The sequence below is a fragment of the Gymnoscopelus microlampas genome (genome assembly GCF_963454915.1).
Source record: "Gymnoscopelus microlampas genome assembly, chromosome: 19".
In the NCBI taxonomy this organism is placed as follows: domain Eukaryota; kingdom Metazoa; phylum Chordata; class Actinopteri; order Myctophiformes; family Myctophidae; genus Gymnoscopelus; species Gymnoscopelus microlampas.
Genome location: NC_139956.1, coordinates 2,786,814 through 2,799,673, shown reverse-complemented (window position 1 = coordinate 2,799,673; position 12,860 = coordinate 2,786,814). Strand labels below are relative to the sequence as shown.

The 12,860-nt window shown below is 40.4% G+C and overlaps 1 protein-coding gene across 2 annotated transcripts in view; it reads right to left on the bottom strand.

Annotated features, from left to right (window-relative positions):
• The window catches only part of LOC311034808 (uncharacterized protein), a 39,030-nt gene extending 33,876 nt beyond the window's left edge, over positions 1 to 5,154 (bottom strand). The window contains exons 1-2 of one of the 2 annotated variants that reach the window (XM_084042820.1): positions 5,021 to 5,154; positions 1,956 to 2,273 (exon numbers count right to left, since the gene is read on the bottom strand). In XM_084042820.1, coding sequence (XP_083898946.1) covers positions 1,956 to 2,273; positions 5,021 to 5,090 — 388 coding nt within the window. In that variant the 5' untranslated portion in view covers positions 5,091 to 5,154. The remainder of the gene's footprint in view (positions 1 to 1,955; positions 2,274 to 5,020) is intronic. The other variant, XM_084042821.1, reaches the window with a different exon arrangement.
• Between the last annotated feature and the right edge of the window lie 7,706 nt (positions 5,155 to 12,860).

Below are 12,860 nucleotides of genomic sequence, written 5' to 3'. Positions count from 1 at the left end.
TCCCGGTCCTCCCGACGGCCAATCCGGGCCTGGTCTCCAGATGGGGGGGATATCGGCATGGTCTTCCTTTATCAGGAGACAGTAGGTGCTCTGCTGTACACATAGATTTGATCACATAATGCTAGTATGGCCAGTGTCTGATCCAAGAACACACAGCTGTGTTTCTGTCTCCAGATGGAGGGATATCGGCATGGTCTTCCTGTATCAGGAGACAGTAGGTGCTCTGCTGTACACATAGCTTAAGGTTGGTGCTGAATGATCTGCTTTTTTGGGGGATTCTGACATTTGCGCTGTTTTGGGGGATTCTGAGTCCCTATGGTTGGGAATGCGGGAAATGCGCTTTATCAGAGTACCTAAAAGCAGATCCAATTCATCGCCAAACCATAATAAATATATTGCTCATTTTATATTCAATAAATATATCTTATCCTTCATGATATGTCTTTTTCTATTTCTGAGTTGCCCTGACAGAAATGAGCGTCGCGCCTGTCACAGACATGCGCAGAGCAAGTTCTTTCAGGGAACTGACAGTGCTGTGTGGTGGCCTACTATAGGACCGCATCAGCTTCACGTGCTCATACACTCATCCACTCACACTCATTTCATTCTCAGACCGCTCTATTTAAGCTGGAAGGTTGCACTTCTCATTCTGCTTGCTTTTGCTGCACACAAACCGTTGCTGCTGCTGCGCTGCTGTTCATTACTGTTGATAAAATTGCTCACCCTCCACCACCCCATGCTACCACCTGCTGTTTTTGGATCTGCTGTTATGCACGGGGGATTCTGAGTCCCTATATGGTTGGGAAATGCGCTTTATCAGAGTACCTAAAAGCAGATCCAATTCATCGCCAAATCATAATAAATATATTACTGATTTTATATTCAATAAATATATCTTATCCTTCATGATATGTCTTTTTCTATTTCTAAGTTGCCCTGACAGAAATGTAAATAATCCACTGAGCATTACACATAAAAAGCCTACAAGATGTGTAGTTTTTATAAAGTGCTTCATAATTTAGGCTATAACAAAATTAAATGCATACAGCCTATTAATATTGTTCAAACCAGTACACTGTATTTGACATTTATATCCACTTGATCATTAAATCAACGGACCAAAAACAGCACATGATTACAGAATGAAAATAAACAAAGTCTAGACACAAGCCCACAGCACCACCAAGGCTCGTGAAAATAGTAACTTGTTACTTTTGGAAAATAGTAACTGTAATATGTATTACTCAAAACGTGTAAGTTATTAGTTATATCACTAGTTACTGGAAGTGAGTAATAAAATTACTTTTTTCGTTAAGTTACTTTAGTTACTTTCCAACAGTGACTATATGTCACAGTATGATTGGAAAACCAGTCAGATTGAAAAAGGTGCTTCACTCGTTTGCATCGACGGAGGCGTGTCGTCTGAAGGTGACTTGAGCCACTAGAGGCACCGCTGAGCCAGTGTTGTAAAGTTACCTTCAGCCGACTCAGTGCCGTATGAGGCAGAATGGTAAAACATACACAGTGCATTTTAGCTGTGACAGTGGATGAGTCACTGACTGACACCACTGATAGTGAATATTGCTCAGTTCAAGGTGATATTTCAATCTTCTGTACAGTTACATTAAGAATAGTAGTATCATACTTATTTATGTTGTATTGAATTGTTACAGTAATTTAGCAGAAACCAACCTGTTGAATATTATGAAACATCTGCATCAGACAGCATATGGCTATTGAAATAAATACATATTATGCAATTACAACGTACAAGATGTGCCTGTAATAAATCTCACTTTTTTTTGATTGATTGAACACTTTTTTTGCAGTTTGCAAAAAAAGCACAGGAAAGTACATTTCAATACAAGGTCCTCCCTTTAACTAATTTGAATATAGGATAGAATGACAACACACATACAAACATCATTATGAATTGCAATAAAATTCATATTTACCTGCTGAACAAACAACACCAGCATCTTTACCGTGATAACAGTCGTGGGTTCCAATCCCCCGATGTCTGCACTGTGAAAGCTGTGACTCACTGCCTGAACACATGACATTATCCAACCAGATGAGTCCATCACCCTGTCCGAAGTGGGCTCTCCCTGGTGCTGACAGAGCTGGTCCACAGCCTACCTCTCTACACACAACCTGGGCATCATCCAGATCCCACTCATCATCACACACCGTCCCCCATCTGTCATAGTAGAACACCTCCACTCTGCCTGAACAGGAGTCTGAACCACCAACCAGCCTCACTGAATGATCACCTGAATGAGAAGAAAAACATTAAAACATGACAATGATCATCCTGAAAGAAAGCTTACCTACATGCAGGAGTGTCCTCATGATAAAGATTTGACACTTAGACTGTACACCCCACACACACACACACACACACACACACACACACACACACACACACACACACACACACACATGCACTTCAGCATATATATGGAAATAATAAATTGGATTTAAGGCTTAAGGATCATTTAAATACATGGCTTTTGATTTCACAATTCAAAATTACAGTCTGTACCACGTGCTGTTTACATTTCTGACTAATAAAGTATTCAATCAATCAATCAATCAGGAAAGAGCCGAGAGGAGAAAACAGTCCAAACAACTGGAGCACTGACGGACTCACAGTGGTGAAAACATAATCCCTCTCCTTCAGCCTGTCCTACAATGTTGATGCCCTCCTAATAGTGTGTGTGTGTGTGTGTGTGTGTGTGTGTGTGTGTGTGTGTGTGTGTGTGTGTGTGTGTGTGTGTGTGTGTGTGTGTGTGTGTGTGTGTGTGTGTGTGTATGTTGTGTTTTTGTTATTGTCTCTACCAGGCCAAAAGGCATGGCCTGATGGCTGAGACTATGTTTTGCACCCTGTCTGTCCGTCCGTCCGTCTGTGTACAGTATGTGTCCGTCCGTCCTTCTGTCTGTGAACAGCTAATCTCCGGCACCGTTGGCTTGATCTCAGACAAACTGTGCACACACACTCCCTGGATGCCAGAGCAGACCCTCTGCCACAAATCTTTCACATGGGCCTGTTATAGCGCCACTAGGAGGCTGCTTTTTGCAAAACACATTTTTTGACAAAATTAACTAATTTAATCAATAAGTAATCAATAAGCTCTGGTCCATAATCGTTCCACTTGTATGCCCTGGATTTATTCTCAACATCATCTTTTTACCTGGTAAACGTGAGCATGTTATATCCTTTCCAGGTTATTAGTCTATTATTTGCTGGCGGGGTTAAACCTTGTAAACATTACACATTACGTTCAGCTGATCCATCGTGCAATAGTGGGACTCGCTTCCAGACAGATCAGAATGATGTTCAAGTTCTCTGTCAGTGTTCAAGGCATTGCGGGCGACAGCTGTAAGTTTGGACGAGAAGTTAAACTCCGGTGTTGCCAGATTTTGTGAGAGAAATAAGCAACCAGGTCTATGAAAATAAGCCCAAAAGAAGCAACTGGCACTTAGGCCATTATAAGCACTTTAATTAAACCGTTGTGAGCTTGTTGATCCGCTATATTTAAAAAAAAAAATCTTATAATAAAATGTGGAATATTTGGAAGATTTTTTAAACATTCTAACAACACAAATCTGCCTCCAGCTGGCACAAAACATTTTCAGATGGGGCTTATAGGGATAAATTAGCCTACATGTTAACTTGGGGGTCCATGACACAACATATTTGAGAACCACCGGTTAAAACAATTGAACAATTGTGAAGCAATTAGCCCAAATAACCAACTATACTTTAGAAACAAGCCCAAAAAACCGCACCCCACTTCTACCAACAGGGACGCGGGAAGTACTTTAGAGCAAGGGGTGCTGGTAAACGGGACACATGCACGCGCGTGCGTGCATGGGTCCCTCGTGCGCGCGCGCTTTTTTTTCGGATTTCCCGCGGATAAAGTTACTTTTTTTGTTACTTTATTTCGGTTTTAGGGTTAGGGTTAGGATTGGATTAGGGTTATGTGATTTAATTATTTTGGGGGAGCCGCGCCCACCGGAGAAAATCTCTCACACACACACACGCACGCCTTCAGCCTTTTTTTTTTTTTTTCCTCACAACGGCAGGGGGTGCTGCAGCACCCTCAGCACCCCACTTCCCGCGTCCCTGTCTACCAATATTTACAAGCAACTTTACGGAAAATAAGCGCAAATTCGCTTATAATAAGCGGACATGGCAACGCTGTTCAGTAAAGTGACAGATTTGATCAGAGAGAAACTGCTGAGTCACGGTTCACGCCTTTTATGGTTCAAAATGGGGCGTGGAACAATGTAAATGAACCTCCGGGATCATCACGCCCAGCTGGCTGTCATTATAATATAGAACTGGTCATACGCACGTCTCTGTCATATACGACCCCCTTTTTGAATTGCACGTCCGTTAGTGAGTACCAGAAATATACGACCTCCTTTACGAACTTCATTTACACCATATTTACGACCCTCGTTATGAATCCGGCCCATTATCTCTATAGTCATGTGATCAAGACGGATCCGTCCGATTTTTCATATTCCATCCTGATTGGTGAATTCAGAACATTGCTGGCCCACAATAACCTGACCTGGTGGAGACCTGTGCTCAGAGGAACACTTTATCTAGTTGTGCATTGAGGCAGGTTGGTGTCTAACTTGGCCAGTAATATATATTATGTTTAGTTACATTCATGTATTACTTCATAACGTTACATTTACATGTATGTAGACGTTTGTGTGGTAATTACACCACTACTGTGTTTTACATACAACTATACATGATGAAACATAATGAAGAATAAACCACTAAGAACTACACTACCTCAAACTACAGGCAAACATGTCAGTAGCTACAATATATCAATACATTGAATCAGTGTTAATTACAATAGGATTAAAAACATTTATAACCTCAGTCACGTCTTATACTAAACTTTATCAGTCCCCACTTCCCTGTATGTAGGCCTAACACTGTAAATAACTTTTATAAGTTGTAAATCTGTCATGTTTAACTTTATCGTCTTACCTGTTACAGATGTTACAGATGTGATGCAGCTGCTCCAAGTTAGCAGGAAAATGAGTAAATAAATCCTCATGGTTGATTTTACACAAACTGTGACTTAGAAGGAAAAACAAGAGAGCGAGTGAGACGTATGATTTCTGCTGCTTCACTTCTGACTGAAGAAATTTGATCCAACCTGTTTAAACATGTTTACTGAATACCAGAGCAGTGTTTCACAACCCTGTGTCTGCCAGGGCACACCTTTTATAGTGGCGTAAAGTAACTAAGTACATTTACTCTTTAAGTAATGTCATTAAGTACAATTTTGAGGTATTATTTTTGACTATACTGGAGTATTCCCAATTTTCAGTACTGTTACTTCTACTCCACTACATCTCAGAGGAAAATATTATACTTTTACTACTACAATTATTTGAAAACTTTAGTTACTAGTTACTTTGTAGATTCTGATTATTATTACAAAACACACATTAACCACCTCAGCCCTATATACATTTCGGCCATTTGAAAATAGCAGATCTACAAGCTCACAATGCGACGCATTGTGAGCTTGTAGATCTGATATTTTCAAATGATTTTTTATACATCTGAAAACTTGTGAAATGGGACATTCTGCACAATGAGATCTTTATAGTTCTGGTACTTTAAGTACATTTTGATACCAATTACTTTTACTCAAGTACATTTCTAATCCCAGACTTGTATTTGTAACAGAGTCTCCCTCCCCCTTTCTCCCCATCCCCCCCCCCCCCCCTCTCTCTCAAGTCTTCTGGTTTTCATTCCATTTTAAATCACAACATCCTCTTTAGACCCCGCCTCCTCCTAAACTACATCCACACATACAATACATCACCTTGGACACGACCGTTTCCGTATCCGGTCCGCGACCGGAAGGAGAAGTGTTTGAAGTGTTCTGTGTGAACAACACACTCATTCATCACATTCACTAACGTTCTACCACCAGTGGTGGAAAGTAACTAAGTACATTTACTCAAGTGCTGTACTTAAGTACAATTTTTCGGTACTTTTACTTGAGTACTGGAGCATTTCCAATTGTCTATACTTTTACTACTACAACTCAAAGACAAATGTTGTACTTTTACTCCACTACAATTATTTGAACACTTTAGTTACTTTTACAGATTTTGATTATTATCATAAAACATACATTTACCACTTCAGCCTTATTTAAACTTTGTTTATTTGAAAATAGCAGATCTACAAGCTTGTAGATCTGCTTTTTTCAAAATATTTTTTAATACATTTTACACATTTCTACATTGCAGTATTGAGACTTTTACTTAAGTAAAACACAAATAAAAGATTACTTTCTCCACCACTGTCTACCACTAAACTAAAGTAACGTTTCTGTATTGTTTACTTTCTACCACTAGAGGTCAGTGTTGGATGATATTTATGTACCTGAACCATCCGCAAGCCAATCCATAGTAAATGGAGACTTCTGTTTCTACTGATTTGATGATCATGATCATATATTCATTGTAAACTGTTCGCCAATGACAGGGTGGCTGGCTGGCAGTAGTTGAGTGTATACTCAAGTAATTACCTTGTCCCTCTTCCAGCTGGGTGCTAAAGTGGCATGTGCTTTGTTTATTTGTTTATTTGTAAATTTGGCCGTCCTTTCCTTTCTATGACAGTCCGTGCCATATGGTCCATATCATACAAATGTCTGCCGTCCTTTACTCCTCTACCACCAAGACAGTTTAATTCTACTCTGCTGCTAGCAGCAGCAACACAGGTGAACCTGATTTATTCTAATCAGTGACAATTCTGTGTGGCTGAGTTTGGACAGGAAACCAGTCAAAACAGAAGTCTCAGAGACTTAGTCTCGCGTCACCAGACTACTATTCCACAATCTCTGAATGCTATATAGAGTCTGGAGCTCCACTTCCCGAAAGATGTGTAACAGAAGTTGTTCAGACCGGAAAGACATTCGACCAATCACGACGCGGTGCCCGCGGACCTGTAGTCCTAGTGGAAACAGAACCGAGGCGGAAGCATAGTCATAGGAGCGGTAAATTCATGTTATTTGTGCGAGGATTGTTTATCACAGAAAACTGAGAAAGGTATCATGGAATTAACGCCAAAAAAACTGTGAAAGAAGACACTAGTAGACATAAACGATGTTTATGAGATTCGTTGATTCCAGTCGGACTCTGCACAATGCTGAAACGGACGTGGGTAGGGGAGGGGCATCCGCTTTCCACTTACACATGATCAGAGCTTCCGAGTCCCAGACTGTATGTCGGAAACATTTGTAAATTGTGGGAGGCAACAGTCTGGCCACGCGAGACTATCAGAGACTTGACTTTGGGCAGGAAGCCCTTCAAAATAAAAGTTTTAAGGAAACGTTTGTGAACATGGAAACCCCCCCATGGCCCCTTAGGTCTGTAACTCTGAGAGTGTAACAAATGGAACCAAATGGACCCTATTGGTTCCATTTGTACTAAAGGTAGGGTAAGTGATTTGCTTTGGTTAAAATAAGTGTTAAATAGCTCTATATTGTGATAGTACTCATTGCTATAGAGTGTTTGTTCAGTATTAGGAGTCTCCTTGTCTCTCCACCTCTTTATTAAACAGAAAATGCATTTTCGTTTCAGTTTCATTTCCATATTTTATCCAACCAGGACAGAGAACTCAATCAGGATACAGATTAAACAATTTAAATTGGAAGTGATGACACTAAGAAATGAGCAGACAAAATTGGAACTGGAACACTATACAAATTAAGCTTAAAAATGGGTACTTTCTCCTGATTGGCTGAGATTTTGACACCTACCGAAAAATGTATTTTCTGTTTATTAAAGAGCTGGAGAGACGGGGAGACATCTGTTACTGAAAAAACACTCTATAGCAATGATTACTATCAGAATATAGTGCTTTAACCTTTTAACAAAATACTTTTTGTTTTAACCAAAAAATATCACTTACCCTACCTTTAATGAGTGATTGTGGCGAGGTGGAAAAAAAGCAAAGATATTATTTTAGAGCCGACTACGCCACCTGGAGGACAATAGAGCCCAGGAAGTGAAATAAACACTTTCAAACAGGTTCTTATATAAACCAGGGTTTAGCAGAGTAAAACTATAGGAGCAAAGGGTGCCATACAACAGGTTTAATGGCAAATGTACAAAATGATTCAAACAGAATGATCAGGTAATCACAGTCCTACTAGAGGCAATGTCCGTACGGTCCTGGTTTAAGAAGTAGAGCTCACAGTCCATATAGTCCATATAGCTTATCAGCCTCCTGTCCTTCTCCCAGGAGGGTCTCCTTTAGGGGTCAATACAATAATTCACATCAGTTTACACTGTCCCACAACGGCCTACTGCAGTGGTAGAAAAACTACTCGGATATTTTTACTTCAGTAAAAGTAGCAATACCACAACATAAAAAACACTCTGTTACAAGTAAAAGGCCTGTGTTCAAAATGTTACTCGAGTAAAAGTACAAAAGTCTTGGTATCAAAATGTACTTAAATTGCCAAAAGTAAAAGTACTAAAATGTTTGAAAATAGCAGATCTACAAGCTCACAACTGAACATCTCATGGGCTCCCTTCCAGGACAGATGCAAGCAGCTGTTGATGCAGTTACAGCCTGGGGTCAGACCTACTGCCTAGCCGCCAATGCTGGAAAAACAAAGGACATGGTTATCAGTCTCAGGGAGCCTCAAAACAGACCAACACCTCCTCCTATTGTTTTGAACAACCAGGCAATAGAAAGGGTGGACACATTCAAGCTCCTTGGAATACAGCTCTCCTCTGACCTGAAATGGGACGCACAAGTTCAGTTCATGTTAAAGAAGGCTCAACCAAGGGTCCATTATCTGAGTGTGGCCAAACGAGCGCAGCTCCCTCCAGATGTGCTGGTATACGTGACCTTCATCAGACCAGTGCTGGAGTATGCTTCACCTGTATGGGGCGGCCTTCCAAAATACCTGATCCAGGAACTGGAATGTCTACAGAGAAGGTGCTGCCACATCATCGGGATACCAACTAATTCCTTCCCTACTCTGGAGACCAGGAGAGAGGAGGCCACTCTAAGAGAATTCAACCGAATGCTGACTGAAGGGACCAGTCCAATGATTCAGAGGCTGTCTGCAAATACAAGTCGCTACAACCTAAGGAATGGCAGGACACTCACACAACCTGTGAGTAACACGCAAAGGCACCAGATGACTTTCCTCCCAAGAGCCTACACACTTTATCATAAGAAATAGAGACATTTTTATTGTTGTTTGATGTTTGACTGATGATTAGTTTTAGTTTTAGTATTTAATAGAGCGGTCCTCTTGTTTTATTCAATTATTTTACTGTCAGAAACATCATAATTCATATTGTTATGCTATGATGTTTTCAAATAAAACTTGAACTTGAACTTGAACACAACGCGTCGCGATGCGACACGTTGTGAGCTTGTAGATCGGCTATTTTCAAATAGCCTATGTATAAAATAAGGCTAAAGTGGTTAATGTATGTTTCATTATATCATATTTTTTAACTGAAAAGTAACTAAAGTTATCAAGTAATTGTAGTGGAGTAAAAGCACAATATTTTCCTCTGAGATGTAGTGGAGTAGAAGTAAAAGTATTAGAAATTGAAAATACTCAAGTAAAGTACAAATACCTAAAAATTGTACTTAAGTAAATGTACTTAGTTACTTTCCACCACTGGCCTAATGTCTACAATCACTGCACACACAAATAAGAGCTACAAAGTATTAAGTTTAACAGCATATAAAAACATGCTCCAATTAATACAAAAAAAAAACAGGCCAGGGCTAGTGTTCACAAAATGAATTAAATGTCCCTAAATGGAGCCTTCGTGTGGGGCTGAATAACTAATAAACACAAGAACTAAAATAATGTATTTAAAAGAACAACTAGAGGTGCACAGTGCACACGCCGTGTAGCGTCACAAGAGGGGTACTTATCTTTGAAGAGGGGCCAGTCTGAACTTGGCCTTAACCCTCTGCTGAGTTGGTTTGTCTTCCCCTCTTTGACTCCATGTCTCTGGTGGATAAACAGCACCGCCGCTCTGCATGTACGGCCGTCCAACCCGGCTGCTGCCTTTCCTCCTTGGCTGCACCGATGCTCCGTTGGAACGAGTCGTTTCCCTTTGGCCGTCTGTCGCTGATTCCACCTTTCCCCGCCGTTCGTGCTGTGCTGTAGCGTGTGTAGCGTGCTGTGCTGTAGAGTGCAGAAGCGAGTGTAGCATGTTGTAGCGTGCTGTAGCGTGTGTAGCGTGCTGTAGCCTGCTGTAGCGTGTGTAGCGTCCTGTCTGGTGAGTTCCATGGTGTTTCTGTCTCACTCTGTCCTGAGTGGCCTTAAATTTGGCACCTGTGCTGCCCGCACAGGTGCCACTGATGGCGATTAATTGCCCCCGTTGATCCGCCCTTGTTGCCATGGGAACTGATCTTAGGGCAGTAACAGAGAGTAGGCCATATATTGCAACTCAAAATATGCACTCAACTTATAGAATAAATAATAACAAACATATACACTCAACTTATAGAATAAATGATAACAAACATATACACTCAACTTGTAAAATAAATGATAAACATGCAGTTACTAAACTGACCCCATCACATAATAATGAGTAATAGTGACTAAACAATGACAGTGTGTATACTATGAGTCATAATAACAGCATTATTTACTGCATATATTGATGAACACAGAGATTATAAATATTGAAGCTCCAAAAGGATCTCTTATTGAATTACAAAAGACACGTCAAGTCAAGGTCTCACTCACACATACTTACAGGCTGTGTGCTGGTAGAGAATATACAGATCTACAAGCCCACATCTCATCCTGCTGTGACATGTTGGAATGTGAGATATAGAAATACTCTCTTACAAGTAAAAGTCCAGAATTTTAAAATTTACTTGAGTAAAAGAACAAAAGTATTGGTATCAAAATGTACTTAAAGTACCAAAAGAAAAAGTACTCATTTTACAGAATGTCAAGTTTTCAAATACATACGATGTATAAAAATCTTTTGAAAATAGCAGATCTACAAGCTCACAATGCGTTGCGATGCTAACTCTGTTACCACTGGTTCCATTTGTACATTAGTTCCATTTGGATCCACATACAGTATGGGCACATGACTGCCTGTGGGGATAAAAAAAACACCTTGATTAAATATGAAAGAGTTAAAGAAAGGAAGGCTTGTAACTCTTACTTTTAATACTCTGTACAAAAAGTGTATTTTACACATTTTGATCCCCAATGCGTTTACCATCCACCAACTATTACTGTTCATCAGGACATGGAGAAAATAAATAACCTGTGTTCCAATGGATCCAATGTAGTTATTATTTAGTCACAAGTTCACACACACACACGCGCGCGCGCACGCACGCACGCACGCACGCACGCACGCACGCACGCACGCACGCACACACACACACACACACACACACACACACACACACACACACACACACACACACACACACACACACACACTTTCACATTGACTTGAAAAACATTATTCAAAAAATAGCAGATCTACAAGCTCAAAATGTGTCACGATGCGAGGCGTTGTGAGGTTGTAGATCTGCTATCTTTGCTACTGTTGTGTGACTCTGTACTGTGACGGAGGACGACACTGGTTTAGGAGAACAAACTAAATAAAGTGAAGTATGGAGATCAGAGGTTTCTGCCCGACGACAACAACATACACACTGTACTCACCAAGCAGTGGTGGAAAAAGTACTCAAAGTAAAATTATCAATACTGCAGTATAAAAATACTCTGTTACAAGTAAAAGTCCAGAATTAAAAATGTTACTTGAGTAAAAGTACAAAAGTATTGGCATCAAAATGTACTTAAAGTACCAAAAGTAAAAGTACTAAATCTTTGAAAATAGCAGATCTACAAGCTCACAACGCGTCGCGATGCGACGCGTTGTGAGCTTGTAGATCGGCGATTTTCAAATAGCCTATGTATGAAATAGGGCTAAAGTGGTTAATGTATGTTTCATTATATCATAGTTTATATCTGAAAAGCAACTAGTAACTAAAGTTTTCAAGTGAATGTAGTGGAGTAAAAGTACAATATTTGCCTCTGAGATGTAGTGGAGTAGAAGCAAAAGTATTGGAAATTGGAAATACTCAAGTCAAGTACAAATACTGTACCACAAAATAGTACACTAAGTAGAGTACTAAAGTAAATGTACTTAGTTACTTTACACCACTGCTTACAAGTTAGTCAGTGGCTCCACCTGGTGTCTGGTGGTGGAACACCAGCGTTGAATTGTAAAGTACATGATGTGTTTTCATAGTCTATGAATCACAAGACTCACATTGTTCAGCATAGTTTAAATACAGCCTCTACAATACTATAATAATACAAGTAAACCCAGAGCAACACAGTGAATCCTATCACACATTGACTTTAGTGAGAGAACTAATCACACAAAGTACACTGTACTTCCCCACAACAACTAGATTACACCAGCTCTTATCTGCACCTTTAGTTGACACACACACACGCACACGCACGCACACACACACACACACACACACACACACACACACACACACACACACACACACACACACACACACACACACACACACACACACACACACACACACACACACACACACACACACACACACACACACACACACACACACACACACACACACACACACACACACTGTTCAGGGGTCTGCCATGGCAATATATAGTCACATCAGGGCCCCCGCGGGCCACAGACACACTGTTGCTTCAATCCACACTAAATGTGCCACAAACACAGTCCAGGGGTCAGCCATGAGAATAGTCACCAGGGGCCTGTTTCAC